The 17,544-nt window shown below is 46.2% G+C and overlaps 8 protein-coding genes across 8 annotated transcripts; 5 read left to right on the forward strand and 3 right to left on the reverse strand.

Moving 5' to 3' along the window:
- Nucleotides 1-264: 264 nt before the first annotated feature.
- On the reverse strand, nucleotides 265-2,466 carry V1513DRAFT_45932 (ANTH domain-containing protein). The gene is made up of 4 exons (XM_066899747.1): nucleotides 2,436-2,466; nucleotides 2,183-2,388; nucleotides 2,000-2,123; nucleotides 265-1,946 (listed from the first exon to the last, which is right to left on the reverse strand). The coding sequence occupies exons 2-4, from the start codon at nucleotides 2,297-2,299 to the stop codon at nucleotides 517-519; spliced, it is 1,671 nt and encodes a 556-aa protein (XP_066753820.1). The 5' UTR covers nucleotides 2,300-2,388; nucleotides 2,436-2,466; the 3' UTR covers nucleotides 265-516.
- A 499-nt stretch (nucleotides 2,467-2,965) lies between these two features.
- On the forward strand, nucleotides 2,966-4,577 carry V1513DRAFT_398993 (60S ribosomal protein eL8). The gene is made up of 3 exons (XM_066895447.1): nucleotides 2,966-3,016; nucleotides 3,453-3,521; nucleotides 3,586-4,577. The coding sequence occupies exons 1-3, from the start codon at nucleotides 3,014-3,016 to the stop codon at nucleotides 4,294-4,296; spliced, it is 783 nt and encodes a 260-aa protein (XP_066753821.1). The 5' UTR covers nucleotides 2,966-3,013; the 3' UTR covers nucleotides 4,297-4,577.
- A 396-nt stretch (nucleotides 4,578-4,973) lies between these two features.
- On the forward strand, nucleotides 4,974-8,214 carry V1513DRAFT_424898 (lethal giant larvae like, C-terminal-domain-containing protein; the record flags this gene model as incomplete). Its single annotated transcript, XM_066896099.1, has 4 exons — nucleotides 4,974-5,042; nucleotides 5,109-7,758; nucleotides 7,815-8,077; nucleotides 8,140-8,214. 4 exons carry the CDS (start codon nucleotides 4,974-4,976, stop codon nucleotides 8,212-8,214), a joined length of 3,057 nt encoding a protein of 1,018 aa, XP_066753822.1.
- Nucleotides 8,215-8,463: 249 nt separating this feature from the next.
- V1513DRAFT_443572 (uncharacterized protein) lies at nucleotides 8,464-10,067 on the forward strand. The gene has a single exon (XM_066897835.1). It carries the CDS (start codon nucleotides 8,535-8,537, stop codon nucleotides 9,834-9,836), a length of 1,302 nt encoding a protein of 433 aa, XP_066753823.1. The 5' UTR covers nucleotides 8,464-8,534; the 3' UTR covers nucleotides 9,837-10,067.
- A 72-nt stretch (nucleotides 10,068-10,139) lies between these two features.
- On the forward strand, nucleotides 10,140-10,913 carry V1513DRAFT_443573 (uncharacterized protein). Its single transcript, XM_066897836.1, has 2 exons — nucleotides 10,140-10,259; nucleotides 10,408-10,913. The coding sequence occupies exons 1-2, from the start codon at nucleotides 10,221-10,223 to the stop codon at nucleotides 10,633-10,635; spliced, it is 267 nt and encodes an 88-aa protein (XP_066753824.1). The 5' UTR covers nucleotides 10,140-10,220; the 3' UTR covers nucleotides 10,636-10,913.
- On the reverse strand, nucleotides 10,810-13,990 carry V1513DRAFT_443577 (rab-GTPase-TBC domain-containing protein). The gene is made up of 2 exons (XM_066897837.1): nucleotides 12,897-13,990; nucleotides 10,810-12,846 (listed from the first exon to the last, which is right to left on the reverse strand). The coding sequence occupies exons 1-2, from the start codon at nucleotides 13,871-13,873 to the stop codon at nucleotides 11,211-11,213; spliced, it is 2,613 nt and encodes an 870-aa protein (XP_066753825.1). The 5' UTR covers nucleotides 13,874-13,990; the 3' UTR covers nucleotides 10,810-11,210.
- A 249-nt stretch (nucleotides 13,991-14,239) lies between these two features.
- On the forward strand, nucleotides 14,240-15,927 carry V1513DRAFT_443579 (Threonyl/alanyl tRNA synthetase). Its single transcript, XM_066897838.1, has 2 exons — nucleotides 14,240-14,683; nucleotides 14,738-15,927. The coding sequence occupies exons 1-2, from the start codon at nucleotides 14,476-14,478 to the stop codon at nucleotides 15,817-15,819; spliced, it is 1,290 nt and encodes a 429-aa protein (XP_066753826.1). The 5' UTR covers nucleotides 14,240-14,475; the 3' UTR covers nucleotides 15,820-15,927.
- Nucleotides 15,860-17,326, reverse strand: V1513DRAFT_443580 (mitochondrial 37S ribosomal protein mS45). Its single transcript, XM_066897839.1, has 2 exons — nucleotides 16,639-17,326; nucleotides 15,860-16,419 (listed from the first exon to the last, which is right to left on the reverse strand). Exons 1-2 carry the CDS (start codon nucleotides 17,182-17,184, stop codon nucleotides 15,943-15,945), a joined length of 1,023 nt encoding a protein of 340 aa, XP_066753827.1. The 5' UTR covers nucleotides 17,185-17,326; the 3' UTR covers nucleotides 15,860-15,942.
- Nucleotides 17,327-17,544: the final 218 nt, after the last annotated feature.

Here is a 17,544-nt window from a genome sequence, read left to right on the forward strand (position 1 = left end):
TCTAATATCCATGGATGGACCTCAGGATATCCGAAACCAAGCCGCAAGACTGCCGCTGAAACAGAAAGACCAAAATGTCGTGGTTTTGATATGGAAACCACCAGCGTATTCATCTGGAGACCCTGCTGCCCGCCAGCCAGTCCAGTCCAGTCACGAATACAGAGTCTTGACATAATATTTCAGCGAGACTTATCAAGGAGGTAAAATTACATAGGACATCATCAAATGACTTCCCTGCAGTATTTACGCAAACTACTATTACGCCAATCACACAATATTGCAAAGTACACACAAAAGCACAACCGCGACACAACTATCTCGTCCACCACGTACTCAAAAAATGCTCCAATGACACGCCAAGAAATAATTCAAAGAAAAAAAGATTTCTCCACGGACAGAATGCTTTCCTAACTAGATATCAACTGCCGAATGGATGGTGGACATGATTTACCGGATCTAACCAAACAATAGAGTTTATGTAATATTGACCGCTCATGCTAACTATCGAATTTGCGTCTATCTAAATGGATTCGTACTTCCCGAGGTCTGTTGTGTCAGCAGTTGTCGCTGCAGTAGTGGCGACTCCCCTTTCGGCTCCAGTCTTTGCCGTGCAAAAGGATTCGTACTTTGTGGAGCCAGCGGTGCTGGCGCAGCGGCCGCCTGTTGCGGCTGCAGCCCGTTACCATACTCGGGCACCACGTTAAGTCCGAATGATGGCAGCTTCGCAGCGTGGAATGGATTCGTCGACGCGCTGGCGCTTGCACCGCTGACCTGCGAGCTAATTCCGGTAAACATAGTCGATTGTCGGAAAGGGTTAGTGCTTCCAGTAGTCTGCGGTTGAAGTGGCTGCTGTTGGGAGAATATCGAAGGATGCTGCAATTGCTGGTCACTGAATTGGTCCCATCCATTCACCTCAGGCCGTTGTGCAAGCACAGCCGATGCCGGGAACGGTCGGCTCTCAGTCTGATTTGAATATCCGCCAAAACCGGCACCGGTGAAATCCCGGTTGAGTGGAGTTTGCTGCGCCGCTGCTAGGGGCTGGAACGAATACGCTCCGCCTGTGGGCTGATAAACGTAAGGCTGCTGAACTTGCTGCAATTGTTGTTGCGGACTCTGCGGCGCGTTGACAGGCTCGGAATGTATCTGCTGCTGTGTGGGGGCAGACCCATTCGTTCCTTCAGGGAAAATAGACTCCTGCTGCTCAATAGAGGCGAAAAAGTCGATCAAGCTCTGCTCCGGCGACAATTTCTTTCGCGGCTCTCCTGAAGTCTGCTGGTTCTGCTGCTGAGACTGAAAGCCAGCTCTTACGGATACATCCGACTGAGATATTGCACTAGCGATGGGATCAGGAACCGAAATATCATTCCGATGGGCTGCCATCTTGGCCTCTCTCTGAGCCAAAAATTGCCTTCGGTTTACATCAAAATCTGGATCATTCAAGTACTCTTCTAAAGCCTGAGTAAGGGATGTCGGCGCATGCTTAATATTCGGTACATTGAGGCGCGTAGCGCTTTCAAGCTTACGGGCGACTTGTAGGTACTCGACTATTCCTTCCATTTCCTCGACGAATGTCTTGTAAACTTCTAATGCCCGTTCGGCATCGTATTTGGACATTTCAAAGTAATGCTCTAGGACATTGATTACTCCTTCGTTAACCGCCTGGTGCAGTGCGAGAAGGTCGTGGACGAGCAATCTGAAGGCGGTAAGGGATATGTCATCGCTAACGTCATTTGGTAAAAATCTGCAGCGCAGGAGGTAACGAATTTGCGATTGAACGCTTTCGACTTCTCGTAAAAGACCTTTATCCACTGACAAATTTCGTAGCCGGCCTTGTGTTGGGTTATCCTTCTTGTGTCGAACATAGTCGATTTTTGTCGATGCGTATTGACGAACTCTGTCTTGAAGATACTTACTGTATCGCACAATAATATCGCCGTAACGAGCAGCTGCCTAACTGTTAGCCGTCGAATAATTTAGTAGTCCTCCCGATGCCACTAACCAGCCCCGGAGCCCATTTGACTGCAATCCAGCATACGAGCATGATGCGAAAGATATTCCAACGTTGCATCTTTCTTGCCCTCCCGGATCATAATATGCACAACGATCAGTGCTTTGTATACAATCTATTCGAGCTATTAGAACATATTCGTCCGTATAACAAGCACAAGCCAGCGGCACATACAGTCCAGGCAGAATCACGTAGTCTGGCTGACAGCCACCGAAAGATATCATCGAGCTCGGCGCTATTCGATGTACCCTGCAAGATAGGCTCAATGTACTTGGCCTTGGGTGCCGCCATCTACTTTCATTCATGTTTTAGCATCCGCGCAGTTATCGTTGACGTCATACAAGACGTCCTTCCCAACTGACCTTTATTTTGGTAGCACCCTACATATATTAGCATTTATTGACTCATAAGAATGAACTATGCGTACCTTAACAATCTTGTCATAGCCCATTCTTCGCGGTGGCGCACTCGCCGGAACAGGATAGTGTAGTAGAGGCAAGTCGAAAGTTGATTGTTTTGCAGGGCTACCAGCCAGCGCGGAACTGTTGCGCGGGGTTGACGATGATCTGGTTTGATATATGTATACTAAAAAGAGACTGGCACCGGTACGTTTTACCGCTTGTTCGGATTATAAGTCGAAGCAAGAATATGGAAATTAATAAATCGGCCCTTACCACAGCGGGGCGTTGCCGTCAATTCTCCGCGAGAGGTATGCTGCTCCGAACTCAAGACACGATGACGATGCTGGCCGGAATTTGGCGACGCAATTCCTCGTTCTAATGCTCTCCACAAACAATAAAGCTTACCCGGATTATATCACGTGATCAAAGTCTATTTAACCCTACACTTGTGATTTAGGGCGCATTAACTTTAAATCAGCAGTCACAAACCTCAGCGCTACAGAGCAGCCGCAGACATGATGCGGTCGGGTCATATCGTCGCTCACTCTTGTCTGATCTTCATAGCATCATTCGTTAAATCTCGACAACCAGATACATCAGCACAATGGTGAGTGTTATTCTCTGTCGGCGAGAGGGTGCTTTTGACTATAGATCCATGTTATCCTCGACTATCCGGCCAGCAACGTTGCATGACATTGTTGCTATTCCACAAGTCTTCTCGTCATGAATGTTCTCTTTCTGAATTTCAGCTTGTAGTCCATGATGAATCTAGAACTGGGCACATGCTAAAAGATTGATTGATTCTCGGAATATTTAGTTGTCCGTGGAAGAAGATATCTATCTGCTACTTGTGAGCGCAGCTGATTGCTATTGTCGCATGATTACAGTAATCACTCGCTATTCCCATGAACAGGCTGAGTCTTGGAGTGACGCTGTAAAAAGCTGAATGACGAGACTGTAGAGGATCATGGTGTCACAATTAAGAGCATTTTCTTTGATTTGCTTGTGTTGAATAAAAACTGACTCCATATCCTCAATGACAGCCGCCAAAAGGAAAAAAGCCAGCCCCCGCCCCATTCCCATCGGCCAAGGCCACCAAGAAAGCTCCTAAGGTATGTTTAGTCGTCCAGTTAGTCTTACATTATTTGCACTTTCAGACTCTAATTCGTAGTGTAGAACCCTCTGATCGAGAAACGACCACGGTCGTTCGGCATTGGCCAGGACGTTCAACCCAAGCGCAACCTTTCGCGCTTCGTTAAATGGCCCGAGTATGTTCGTCTCCAGCGCCAGCGAAAGATCCTCAAGCTCCGCTTGAAAGTTCCTCCTGCGATCAGTCAGTTCCAAACTGTTCTCGACAAGAACACAGCCACCCAGGCTTTCAAGCTTTTGAATAAGTATAGACCTGAGACTAAGGCCGAGAAGAAGGAGCGTCTCACTACGGAGGCCGCTGCTATTGCTGAAGGAAAGAAGAAGGAGGAGGTCTCTGAGAAGCCCTACGCTGTCAAGTTCGGTCTCAACCACGTTGTTGGCCTTCTCGAGAACAAGAAGGTTCAGCTCCTTCTTATCGCCGATGACGTTGACCCTATAGAGCTCGTCATTTTCCTTCCCGCTCTTGCCCGCAAGATGGGTGTCCCATATGCGATTGTCAAGGGCAAAGCTCGCCTTGGGACTCTTGTTCACAAGAAGACCGCCTCCGTTGTTGCGGTGACCGAAGTCCGATCCCAGGACAAGGCTGAGCTCGCGACTCTTATCTCGGCAATCAAGTCCAACTTCGTCGAGAAGCACGAAGACGCTCGCCGTAGATGGGGTGGTGGTATCATGGGAACTAAGACCACCACCAGGCTTGAGAAGCGCCGCAAAGCTCTCGAGGCCGCCATCAAAGTCTAAACGTAGATTTAGTTTTGGCTGTGGGTTGATAAAAGAAATAAAAGTTTGTCTACGCGGTGCATTTTGTAATGCTTGTATTTATATAGGTTGGAATGCGCGAGTAAAAAAATTTATGGATCATTTTTTCTTGTCTATATTGTATTGAATGCTCAAGTGTCGAACGACATGATGGAACATACTGATGCTACGTTAATGCAGTCCACGGATATATCTGAAGCTAGAGGTCGTGTAATCAGAGTAAAAACACAGTACAAGTCAAGTTGAATAGAGCAAATATTGAGAAATTAACAAATCACTCACTCACTGGCGACCGGACATGATATTTGTCTAAAGATCATGTAGATGAGGTAATGCGAGACCGGAAGTAAGGCATATTCAAAAAAGATATAGAATCACGATTTTCGTATTTTAAGAAAACGCCGCAAGGTTCGGCGCTAAGGGCACGGTGGATGCCGGCCATGAGTTCCGATGCCGCATTAGCCACTGAATGTGAAGTTGTATAACTGCCACTCCCCAATCAAGGGCATACCAGCATACGCGGAACCCAGAATTATGCCGCTACAACGATAGTCGAATAATAATAGGTTATCTATATTTACGCTTCTATAGCGCGTTCACCACGTTCAACTGGTGTTGCCGTCGCTCGCCGTATCAGTTGAGTACGGTTCACTCTCAACATGCTCAAGCATAAGTCAGGTCGTGATCTCTCGTCTGGGCTAACCTCCCAGGCGTTCGGACTTGAAGATGTAAGATACATTCCCACCTAATCCAAGCTGGTGTCAGCATATGGCTTGCTAATTGCCGCAATCTAGATTGCAAGATTTGGAATCAAAGGTGGTATATCAGTCCTCGCATTCGATCCGGTTCAGAGTCTACTCGCTGCTGGCACAGACACGGGACGTGTGTACGTGTTTGGTCAACCAGGTGTCGAAGTGGAGTTTGATTTATGTCCTGGGAAGCCGATAATTCATATGCGAATTGTCAAATCAATCTATCTCGTAACTGTCGACGGAAACAACGCGGTTACGGTTCTGTCCCTCGATACAAAGGATGTGTTGTCGGTGTTTACGCCAAATTCGCCAACTACTGCAATGGAATCTGACCCTTCTCTAGATTGGCTATTTCTTGGTCTTGAAAATGGGCTAACTATTGTCTATGATGTCGATCGTGGTGCAAAAACTCCCTACCGGATAGGCAATCTGCAGAAGACAGCACTACCAAAGGCGCCTATGTCGTCGGTGTTGTTCCTTGCTTTACATCCTCGGTCATTTCACGTCATTCTGGTTGGGTACGAAAATTGTGCCGTTGTCTATTCTATGGTAGATGAAAATATTCTTCTGGTTCTGCAATACGAAGTCCCTCCTGGCGCTCCTGGTGGCGACCTGCATCCTTCTCAGCATACGAGGTCGAGATTTCCTCCACTGACAACCGGTGCATGGCATCCTAATGGTCATCACATTGTCACAGCTTATGAGGATGGTTCTTTTGTCTTTTGGGACGCAAACGAAGGTGTGCTTCTTCAGGCGCGAACCATTGAAGATACTGAAGTCAACATTCCACGAAGAAGCTACGTCAATTCCTCAGATATTGCCAACATTCCGCGTGAGCCGATCTACAGAATAGCATGGTGTTGTACCACCAATCCGGAAGACACGTCTTTACTCATTGCCGGAGGCGAGCCAGGTAGTCTACCGTTAAAGGGTATCACATACATGGACTTTGGTCCTACGCCTGTCGTGCGGATCACATCCTACCAAGCTCAAGGTGATCATTACTCACAACCACGACGGCAGCGAATTTATCCAGTTCCTCTAGGGGCTGATCCTGTGGACTTCATTATGATTGCTAGGACATCCCCATATTATGCCGGCAATCATGATCCAGTTGCGTTAGTCGCGATCCTCTCATCCGGAGAACTCTACTCCATTGAATACCCCTCCGGGGGAGCCTTACCCGTCGCGTCCATGTTCCCACCATCGCTATGCTGGATCCAGCCACGAATGACTGCGTTTACAGTTGCTTCAGTGCGAAGAGAACAATGGATCGGCATGATGGCATCTAAAAAGAAACAACCAGATATGATGCTTACAGGTGGTGCTCCCGCGCGCTCGCGTCTCAGAAAGTTCGACACGCGGAACATCGTCATCACAGGTCATTCCGATGGATGGGTTCGGCTATGGGACGTGTCACACGGCGAGTTAGAGGATTCTCAGATCCTGGATCTCTCGATAGCCGATGCGTTGGATAGGTCGGTGGATGTCAGAGTATCTGCTATTTCTTTTGCTGGTCGAATGGGCGAGATATCAGTTGCCTGTGAGACGGGGGAGCTTGTGTATTTTAAATTTGGCTTGAACAAGCCGACATCGCCGGAAGAACTAAAAATGCGGTTAGATGCCCTGCGCATAGCGGAGCAAGATGGACGCCCACCGATGATCCAGCATATATCGGGACGTATTAATCCACAAACGCAGGAAGGATTTTTGCCTGTGTTTGTCCTAAGTCCTCAACGGGGGCCCATCACGGCCGTCAAGAATAGTGACATCGGATTTCTTGCTGTTGGATATCAATTCGGTACGCTGGCAGTAGTGGAATTACGAAGCATGTCTTTGATCTATTTGGAAGACGTCAATGGCTTGGGAATCGATACGTCAAATAAAAAGTTCCCATTCCGGCCTGATGATCGGTCATCAACACAAAGCCAAGGCGTGCAGCTTGAGATCCCACTCTCTCTGGAATTTTCTCTTATGGCCCTTGAGGGAGACGGGTTCTCCTCGATTGTACTTAGTGTTGGTACAAACTTGGGACGATTACTCACTCTCCGTATCATCCCTGTTCGCGGAGGCGCACATGCCGTACAGTTTGTTGGGGCCCTCCAAATGAAAGGAAAAGTCATCGCAACTATCCCGTTTGATACAGAATACGGTGTGCCTGCTGCTGCATCGCCGACGATTTTACAAAAGTTGCCTCAAGGAATCGTTATTTCCGGTGCGTTGATCTCAGTTACTCCGGATGAAGCCCGTGTGATCAGACTACCAAAGTCCAAGATGACAAGCAAATCATTTGATGACAAGGTATTGGTAGCCGGGTTGTCTCTATTACGGCAGGGGGACACTCTCGTGCTTGTATGTCTGACTGCATCTGGTTTTATCCGTATCTACTCCCTTCCATCTCTCAGAGAAATAACCAGTTTGTCAACTCAAAAGTTTCACGATGTTCGATATACGTCGCGAAGCATAGTTTCGCTGAACGGAGATGTGCTACTTGGGATCGGCAAGAACGAGTCCACGCTATTTAATATATGGGGTAAAGCTATGGCTGTCAAAGCTACAGAAAAAAATGGAGAGAGGATCGCAGATTCCTTATATGACGTGATGCAGAAACTGCCACCGCGACCTGCCATTAGCACTATGCAGTGGATGTCAGGCAAGAAGTATATTACAGTCGAGGAGTTCGATTTACTCAGTAAGTATGCCGCTGAATTAGTTGACGGTGGGCAAGACTAATGAGGTGTTTTGTAGTTGGAGGACCACATCGTCCGAAATCTAAGAGAATGGTAGAGGAGGAGCGTGCCCGTCGAGAGCAACAGAGGTTGGCGGCTACGCAGATGATTCATTCGACAAGTCAATCTTCTTCTTCGTCGTCTCGCTCTTCGTATTTTGGGAGAAGGCCCAACAACGCATTCAGTGGTATGGCGGATGAAGCTAATGAGAGAGGGGAGCGATTGGGATTTATGCAGAGTCAATTCTCAAAGCTAGAGGATGCGTCACATGAATACGTTAAAGTAGGTTCTCTGCTGTTTCTTTCTGACCGGCAAGAGTAGTAGCTAACGGATAATGCCTGCAGAGTATTTCGGATTTCATAGAAGATCAAAAGAGAACTGCTGCGACGTCGTATTTCAAATCAAAATTTTTGGGTTAATCTGGTGTTTTCTCATTTCGCGTTGTATGACGTGATCACCTCATCTAATCATCGTTAATAGTTATTTCAAAATTTGCATCTTTGTACTTGTTGAGGCCGGCGTAGTAGCGTGTTGTATTGTTTGTGTTTTCTATTTGGGTAATAGTTATTTAGATCAGTTAGGGCCCATTGACACATTCGCTGTTCTGGCGTGATTATCATATTCTCTCAGGACAGCCATTTTGTAAATAGGCCATTACTGCCATTCCCCACCACTGGTAAGCTACTTTAGAACACCATATTGCAAGATATTCATTACCGCATCACAGATATCAGATGACATGAATTTCTTCAAGGCGTGTAAGCGCCAGTGCCGTGAGATTACAATCCGGGACCTTATTGGTTTGCTTCTTTTTTCGATACCTGCGACACTACATCATTTGCGACATCCGCACATACCGTACAGTCTCCGAAATCTGAAACGTAATGTTCTACTTTTCATTGAGACAGAATCAAATAGGAAGCTTACGCCAGCGAGAAAGCACAGTTCACCTGCCGATCAGTTTGCGTTTGCACCAGCATCGTCAGTTCAGTTTCACTGGCGCCTATCTGGCAGGTTCTTGGTACAATTAATCATCTCCCTTTCATTTATGCTACGCAAATACCATGCAAAACCGTATTTCGGGCTCTCCCAATTGTCTGGATCTATTCTTCGAATTTTTGCAGCGTCAGCAGAATGGGTGGCATCTCTTCTGCGCCCGCACATTCTCAAATTGGTATCCGAAGCACCACCAGCACCCCCGCTATTTCGCGACTTACCATGGAACAAGGAACCATGGCCAGCTACACTCACATATTACGGCGAAAGACAACGAATAAAGGCATTGAGACGTTGGTACGCGAACTGGTCGGCATTCTTCGCTGTGCCTAATGAAGGCCGACTTGAAGTTCCGGATCATTTGTGCGCAGCCCCGGGATCCAATTCGGCGTTCTGGACACCAGTTATATTCCAGATGCTCATTTCGCATTTGCTTTTGCATGCTGGCGATGGGGCTGACTTATTTACTGGTCCAACTCAGTCACCGAAATTGTATCGAGTAGCAATATATTGCGCCGATCTATTGGAACGGACGCGAACATCAAATGAGGTTGACAAAACTATGCATTTAGACCCTTTAATCCTTCAGAGTCTCAATGTGACTACCAGAGACGTCGCAGCATTTCTGAAAATACTGCTCATGATATTTCCAGGTGGTGTTGTCGGGTCAATTGGAGGATACATACACCTGGTCCAGCTTGTTCGTGAAGGTGCTTCAGATAAAGAGCTTGCAATGGGTATCGCGACCCTGGGAGATGGAAGAGAAAGAATATTTATATCATTGCTGACCATGTTACGTGCAATAGTTGAACAAACCACAACAGACGCTGACGACACGAGACGTAAATTAGCCGAAGTTTTTGCGACCTTGCTATTGGGAGACATCATTGAAGCTCTTGTTGTCGCATACTGGCAGAAAATGTTTCAGACGGAGAACGATGGCTCGCAGTTGAGATATGTAGTATACACTGAAGCCCAAAATGTGATAGAAACGCTGCTGAATAGGTGGGAAGAAATTGCGAATTGTCTTAGGGAGCTATACTAAATGTAAGTCTAAGCTGTCCAGCCAATATCTCTGCACACCACAAAAATTAATGAACTAAATGCGATAGTGTCCTCCATATGTCCATGATCTAGAACAGGCCCTTATAGTATAGAAGAAGGCATTGGAACGCGACGAATCGATTCAAAGGGGATAAAATTGGCACTTGGGTTAGGGTGACACAAGACGCAAATTGTAATGGAGAAACTTTCGTGCATTTAAATTACAGCCAATCAACGTTGGGTTCGTACATTGCGTGAGGCTCCTGAAGTCAAGTCCAAATTGGGTGGTCACGATTTTGGGAGCAATTTGGTCGTTTCGCGTTCAACTTGATTGCAACTCTCGACATAAAGCAATATTATTGGCTTGATATATTAAATATTCAAAATGACGGAAAGGCCGTATTTCATGAAAAAGCCGTACGACGTGAGTTTGCCCACCTGAATTACGAAACACAAACAGCTGTGACAAATTTCGATGCATCGTGGTTGGTTCGACGATCCTATGAAATGGATATGCGGCTACAGATATACTGTATTTTAATTGAATAGTGACTAATCGGCCATCTTTGCAGACTCTGCGGTATTATGCTCGCACTCGTCCACAATATTTCTGGCCATTGACTCTCTCTTTGACAATGATCCCTGGCATCATCGCGCTCACTTCTTTCCGCCGAAAATATCTCTATGCCGACCATACACCAATTCCTGTGTCCTATCCTCGTATGTTATTTGTTTTCTTTCCGGGACATTTGACGATTATCATCTTTAAAGTAGTCCCTAGTATTAATATGCGTTCTTAATGTAGTACCCAAGCGAGACAGAGTCCCATTAACAGGCTACGATGACGAGGCATGAAGATGGAGGGTGTCAATGCATAGATATTAGGGATTCAATGAACATTTGGTATCAAAACATTCGGAGAGCTTAACAGAGCCAGCCTTAGACCTTAAGAGTTTCTTGCGATGTAAAGATTCCTTTGAATACCAAGATTTCCTGCCCGTTCCGTAAGGTGGCTTTATACCACGACGGACGAGTGAACGCGTCCGAGTTATATTTAAGATTGCCTCTCCAATTCGACTACAAGATCCACATGGTCGCGCCCAATCAGGTCATAACCGTCTGTTAACAACAAACTCGACTGCATGAGCCAACCTCCCAACAACAACTGTCAGGTTTATCATATATTTTACGTCTTTAGTACGTTCAATAGAGAACAAAGCTTAGAGGGCAGAGAGAACAAAGTAAACATGATCACATTGTAACACCGTCGCATCCATCTCTTTTCCAGTCCACATAACTCAAAGAAGAACTCCTACTATTAAGCTTGAATGTAAACTGATATCCATATCCCAGATGTTGTCTATATATGATATATCTACGCCTGTCCCGACGGTACACGATTCCTATCCTGTACGTCCACAACTCCTTCGATCTCCAGGCCCGTCAATATATCTCTATCCTTTTCTCTGACATTATCATCGTCGTCATCGTCATCATCCTGCTGTTGTTGATTTAAAGTCCTTGCAGCAACAGCATCCTCGCGGGCTTGCTGTTCTCGCGCTTGCCGCTCCATTTCGTCAATTCGCCGCTTAACTTCTCCGGCGACACGCATACTATCTGAAACCAGACTATCAAATAGTTCACGAAGCGTTCCCTTTTCACGAAGCGTACCTTTTGCCGGTTCTAGTTTCATAGAGGCTGCGAAGTCATGGGCAAAGAAATGCTCGAGAGCCTCGTCCGCCAAAACCACCATTCGGAATGTTGGCAGTGTAATATGCAGTGGGTGGTTAGGATCTAAAGCCGCATTGGCCTTGACCTTGTTATTTGATGATGATGTGCTGTCCACAGGAATAAGCTTCTCTGAGTACGCATCTACTTCAGACACGTCAGGAGTGGCATACTCAAATGCCCGCCGGATAAAGGCACTTATTGACGACAAGTAGTCGACTGATGGCTCTGCCTGACCAGGTGATGGAGACGCGCTGTTAGAGCTAGTCTGGGGGCTCGTATCTTCAACTTCAAGCAAACTCTTGGGAGTGAGGCGGCGCGTGATATATAGAAGGCCCTCAGACATTTGTAGAATACCTTCTCGATCGACTTTGCCATCACCATCCTCGTCATAAAGCTCGAAGAAGTATGCCATACTGTTCATGATATCTTCCTCCATGATACTGCCGAGACCTGTCACAACGTCCTGCAGCGACAGTCCACCCCGCAGCTCAGCGTCCCACCTGTGGAAGAGCCTGGCTAAGAAGTCATGAGGTTCATCTGCCCATTTTGTGATACCTTGCATAAATATCTGGAAACTTTCCATATCCATGAGGGTCTTTGTTGGACCTAGGCCTAGCCTTGCCGATTGCAGTGCCTGAAAGAATCTGTCGTAGATGTTAGACAAATCAGTCTGCGATAAATGTCCTGTCTTATGCAAGTTTCGAAGTTGGGTCCTCTTGGCGAATGATTCGATGCTATCCAAAACATGGTTCTTATGTTTTTGTCGCTGTTCAGTAATAATGTCCTCTGTGATGACAGAAAATTCCTTGAAAGCAACGACCATCAGTTCCTGAAACTTCGTTACTTCGCGGAGTTTGTCGTTCTTCGACGTTGGATGTGCAGAGTCGCCTAACCGAGAGAAATAGTCCTTCAAAATGGAAACAAAGGAGCCATCATCGCTGACGTCCAGTAGCTCCTCGCCATTGATGCGCAGAATAGCAAGACCTATCTGAAAAAGAACTTTTGGACCTTCCAGGAAGAACACGTCCAGAACTCGGAAAGCGAACGTGAGAGGCATTGAGTTTACGTACAACGACAAGAACCAAGGCAGTGAAACCACCGAGAGCTGAATATCTGATTTAACAAGATGCTCCCACAAAATTGGCATCGTTTTCTCGACAAGTGCTTCAAATACACGTTGATCAAGTAAGGTGCCGTACATTGTCTGTGAATAGTATCCAGGAAGCAACTGGTCACAAAGCATTGACAAACACCAAAAAGCTTGCTCCTCACTCATATAGCTATCGCCAAGTTAGCACAGCCTCACTCTGGAATATGTGGCACAACTTACATTAGTAAGGCAGCTACGACAATATTCATAGCCTGGCAATAGCCGACAGATTCGTTCCGCCAACTGTACATTGTGAGGACCCTTCGTAACCGTTCGATGCCTTCCTCGGACTGGTATGCTGGATATTCCGGCAACGATCTATTTAGATCTTTCTCTATCTCTTCGATTGCTAGCGATGTCCGACCAGCGTACTCCTTCTGCAGTGACTGATAAAGATTGGGATTTGCTAGACGCAAGTACATAGATCCTGAGGTTAATTCCCATATTTCGCCTCTCAGTCGATTCGGTAGACCAACGCGTATTAGTTTTTGAAATGTCGGCAGTCGGATTAGTGTTAAGTTGCGACCATGGTCACGCATATACTCGGCCCAGAGCCTTAGTTTCGATTTATCTCGCAATTTCCGAGCGTCGCCTGGATATTTGAATATTTGGCCTAGACCACCAGGAGGTACTGCCACGGAATCACGCTTACCGTCAGGTCCAGTTGTCGACATATCTGAGAGCATTTGTTCTGAGTAAATCGTAGAAAGAAACTTTCTGAGTTGACGCATGTCGGACACATTTGACCGCAAATTCTGTTTCAGCTGGTCACAAAAGCGTTCAATTTGAGAACGCAAGCCAACGAATTGTAAGTTAAATTTGAGGCCATGAAGGGTCTGGATTGTGAGCGCAAATAAGTAGGTCTTCGATGCAAGTCTCTCGACACGACGTATAGCAACTAATGGCATCACAAAGTAACATGATCGTGATTCTATTGAATCAAAAACAAGGTATGCCTCTGACAAAAGCAGCTTTCCGGGAAAGTATAGTGCTGATGATTCTATAGAAAACTCGGTAGATATCGAGGCTTGCAGTGTGGCATTGGTTGGCAGCCGATATGTCTGGCGGAAGATCTCATCGCGCGAACGTCGCTCTGTGTTGGGATCAAAGAGTGTCAACGCAGCTGCCTTATTGCGGATCGTCGACAATAGTGACATTGTGCGCCCCCTGCCAAGTGCGCAATATATGCGCTATGAGAAGGAGAATGTTGGAAGACACCTGTGGAGTTGGTGGGGAGGCTATCCAACAGGAGTGGTAGCAAAGCAACGCGCAGCCTATATGGAGTATGCGGAGCAGCAACTTTATGGGCTGCTCAATGATGGCTGGCGCAGTAGATCGGAACTGAACTCAAACCTCAGAACAAACGCGTCACCGCATGCGCCGCAGCGTGACCTTTTTGTCCCTTCATTTAACTGCATTTATTGCGAAATTACTAATACATGAGACAATCTTCATCCTTGTGTTAATTCAATATTAAATTTGTACAATAAAATATGACACAATGTTCCTGTCTGCTGTGTGATCTGTAACGTCTAGAATGAATGCCCGAGGAAGTCGGCGTCCCGGAGCCAAGTCAAATTATGCACCACACTCAATCGAAATTTAGAGGTGTCCAGTGTTATCTAAACCGTGATAGGTACAGCCCGATTCCTGAATAGCATTCCACAAACTAGTGCTATCATGAGCGAATGAGCTGTTAAGTAGAAGAGGATGCTCATCGGACCTTCATTTGTAATTGGTATTTAGCATTAAAGAAATAATGGCAGCCTCGGCAGTCGTCGGCGCGTTAGCATGCCAAGTTGATTCATATCTTCGCAATTTCGAGACAACCGTAGTCAGTTGTCGGCAAATCAAGACAGACCCTCCGTCGAAAGCCAGTAAGAAGTCGAAATTACCAACAACACCATCAGAAACCATCCAGGAATGCTTTGAAGTTGAACTTAAGGACACAATTCTATTTCCAGAAGGTACGTCGATGAATTACAGTGTTATCGAAGGGATTTCTCACGAGTTCACCATAGGTGGAGGTCAGCCGTCTGATCATGGAGTCATCACCACTCCTGATGCAGAATTTCCGGTTCATGTAATTCGTCGAGCGCTACTCACCGCGCTCCATCAAGTGCCAAAGCGTATTGAACCCAACACTCTTGTTAAGTTAGAGGTTGACTGGAAACGGCGGTTTGACCATATGCAACAGCATAGCGGACAGCATCTTATCTCTGCGATCCTGGATCAAATGGAAGTCCCCACATTAGCTTGGAGTTTGGGAGAAAAAGTGTCCTATGTAGAACTGCCAAGGAAGTTAACAGATGAGGAAGTCTTGGAAGTCGAAGACAGGTGCAATGATGTTATAAGACAAGGTATCGACATCTGGGTCGAAGTGCCTGACAAAGATCTCGTGAATAAGAATAATCTTCCGGATGATTACGATGCCGAACAAGGTATTCTTCGTGTTGTTCACATTGGCAATCTCGATGCGAATCCTTGTTGTGGTACTCATCTGAAGAATACAAGGGAGATGGGATCCATTGCTCTGCTTCACCAGCTACCAATTAGAGGATTAAACAGCAGATTGCATTTTTTGATCGGTGATCGCGTGCGTGAATATGCAAGGAAATCAAATTATTTGACGCGGACCCTTAATTCTCGCCTTTCATGTCAAACAGAGGAGATTGAATTAAACATCGGCCGACTGGAGAGCCAACTGCGAGATTCTTTAAAGCGCGAGAAATTGTGGATGGCTGACGTCGTGAGGGCTGAAGCTGCGCGTGTCAACGAAGCGCTCAAGCTTGTGAAGAAGTCGTATGTCTATCGTGGTGACATTGTCGGTCTAGATTACTTTAATTCTCTCGTCGCAGAAATGGGCAAGTTGGAACCTAATAGCGGAGTTGTGATTCTTGCATCGGGCGCAGGAAAGAATGGAGGTGCTCTATTGGTGATTGGAGATGGAGCTGACCAAGTCGCCTCCAAAATACGAGATGATTGCATAATCAAGGGCCTCAAAGGCGGAGGCAAAGGTGCAAAATGGCAGGGAAAGATTACACAGTGGGAGAAGGGCGAGGTTGAGAGCCTAAAGGCATTTTTTGATAGACTAGAAGTTTAGCATACTTACAATCGAATTTATAGACATGACTGCAGTTAGTGAGCATGAATTCTATATTTTAGATGTTCTAAATATACAAGGATTTGTCGAATGCGTATAGACAAAATATTTGCCGCGATCGTCCTATATATTAAGTCTTTCATCTTTATGCTTGCGATGCTTTTTCCTATGATCCCTGGAAGCACCATATCTGTAGCCGACTTTGCCCGCCTTCGCCGGAATTGCCGTCCATATGTTATTTCCTTTAAACACGACATCGGTATAACGTCCCTTCCACTGCTTAATCTTCTTCGCCAGATCCTTATCTTTGACGCCCTGAAAACTGACGACCTTGGGCATATCTCGGTATAGTTGCCGATCCATCAACTCTGCAGCCTCTGGAGCATGGAAAAAGCTCGCCGCATCCTCAGGCGAGAACTTTGCCGTCTCATGCATGATCTGAATATTGTTGCGCTGCGCGGTCTTAGGGGGCACAATCTCTTCCAAAGGCTCCTCCCCTAACTTGTCAGCCAGAGTATTCTGCGATAAGCGGCCATTTGTTATCGGCATCATCATATACATGCGATGAGCATATCGAGCAAGATCCGGCGTAATTTTTCCCTTGGCATTTGTCAGTAATAAAATCACTAGTAAAAGAAGTCTCGCATGTCTAATGGGATGGCGTTTCTCCAAGAAGGTCGTCGAAATCAGCTGCGACAAGTCTAACCATTTTGAAGTCTTCAAGACTAATCGAATATTTTGTACTTTATCTCATCATAATTTGACCATCTGGAATCCGCCTATCCCAACAGAGTATTTGCACAATTAAAGGATTCTCACCTCGTTTTCCCACTGAGTCTCAATCTTGGCAAGCTTAACTGTAGCTGCGACGCGCTCTTTCCTGATACCGTACCTTGCGCTTACTTGCCAAAGAGACATCTGAGGATCTCGACATGACTGTAAAATTGCCTCTCTCAATTCCTCCGATAGCACGAATGATGTCTTGGTGTAAGAATTCAGGGGAAATGGCTTGTAAGTATTTTCATTGACGCCTTTTCGATAGTTCGAGTCTGCCATTTTCTTGACAATTTCGTCTCGAGAAATCTTGGAAGATGTGTGTGGAATGTAATTCGGTATGTGATCCCATGGGGCGTAGCAAAACGGATTCTTGTAGAAGTCGCCATTGGGGCCCTTCTCGCCGAACCATTGTATCATGTGCGACCGAGGGAGTGTGTGCCGTCCCACCAGCCCGTAGTCGCGGTTAAGATATGATCCGGGTCCTATCCTGACACCTCTAACCTGGGTATAGCTGCCATTGGTACTCAATTGACCGGGCGACAATCCACGGGCAGTTGACACGAGAATATTTCGCGTCGAAAACGGCATATTAAGCGCGAAGGAGAAAGAACAAAAAAACTAGTTTAAATATGGCTCCACTCACTCACCCAATATCACTTTATTCCTTCAATTACTTCGGATTGCTTGCCGGTTGAAACTGGTCCAAGGTGTCTCCGTTATTTTTTTTTCGCTATTCCCTGAAGTTCGTTGGCGAGCACAGTCTTGTCTTTCTGATATGTATGCTATATCTACAACAATGTTAGACGTATATGCTATGAATAGGGCGCCGCACGTTCGGTTCGCACGTATAAAGCGCCTCGAAATTTTTCAGCTCTGACTTTTTCTTTTTTTTTTCTTTCTTTAATGACCTTCCAGCGTTTTACGTTGTACATGATGAAAACCAGGCGT

This window comes from Lipomyces chichibuensis, assembly GCF_038497645.1.
Source record: "Lipomyces chichibuensis strain CBS 12929 unplaced genomic scaffold V1513scaffold_13, whole genome shotgun sequence".
Classification (NCBI taxonomy): Eukaryota; Fungi; Ascomycota; class Lipomycetes; order Lipomycetales; family Lipomycetaceae; genus Lipomyces; species Lipomyces chichibuensis.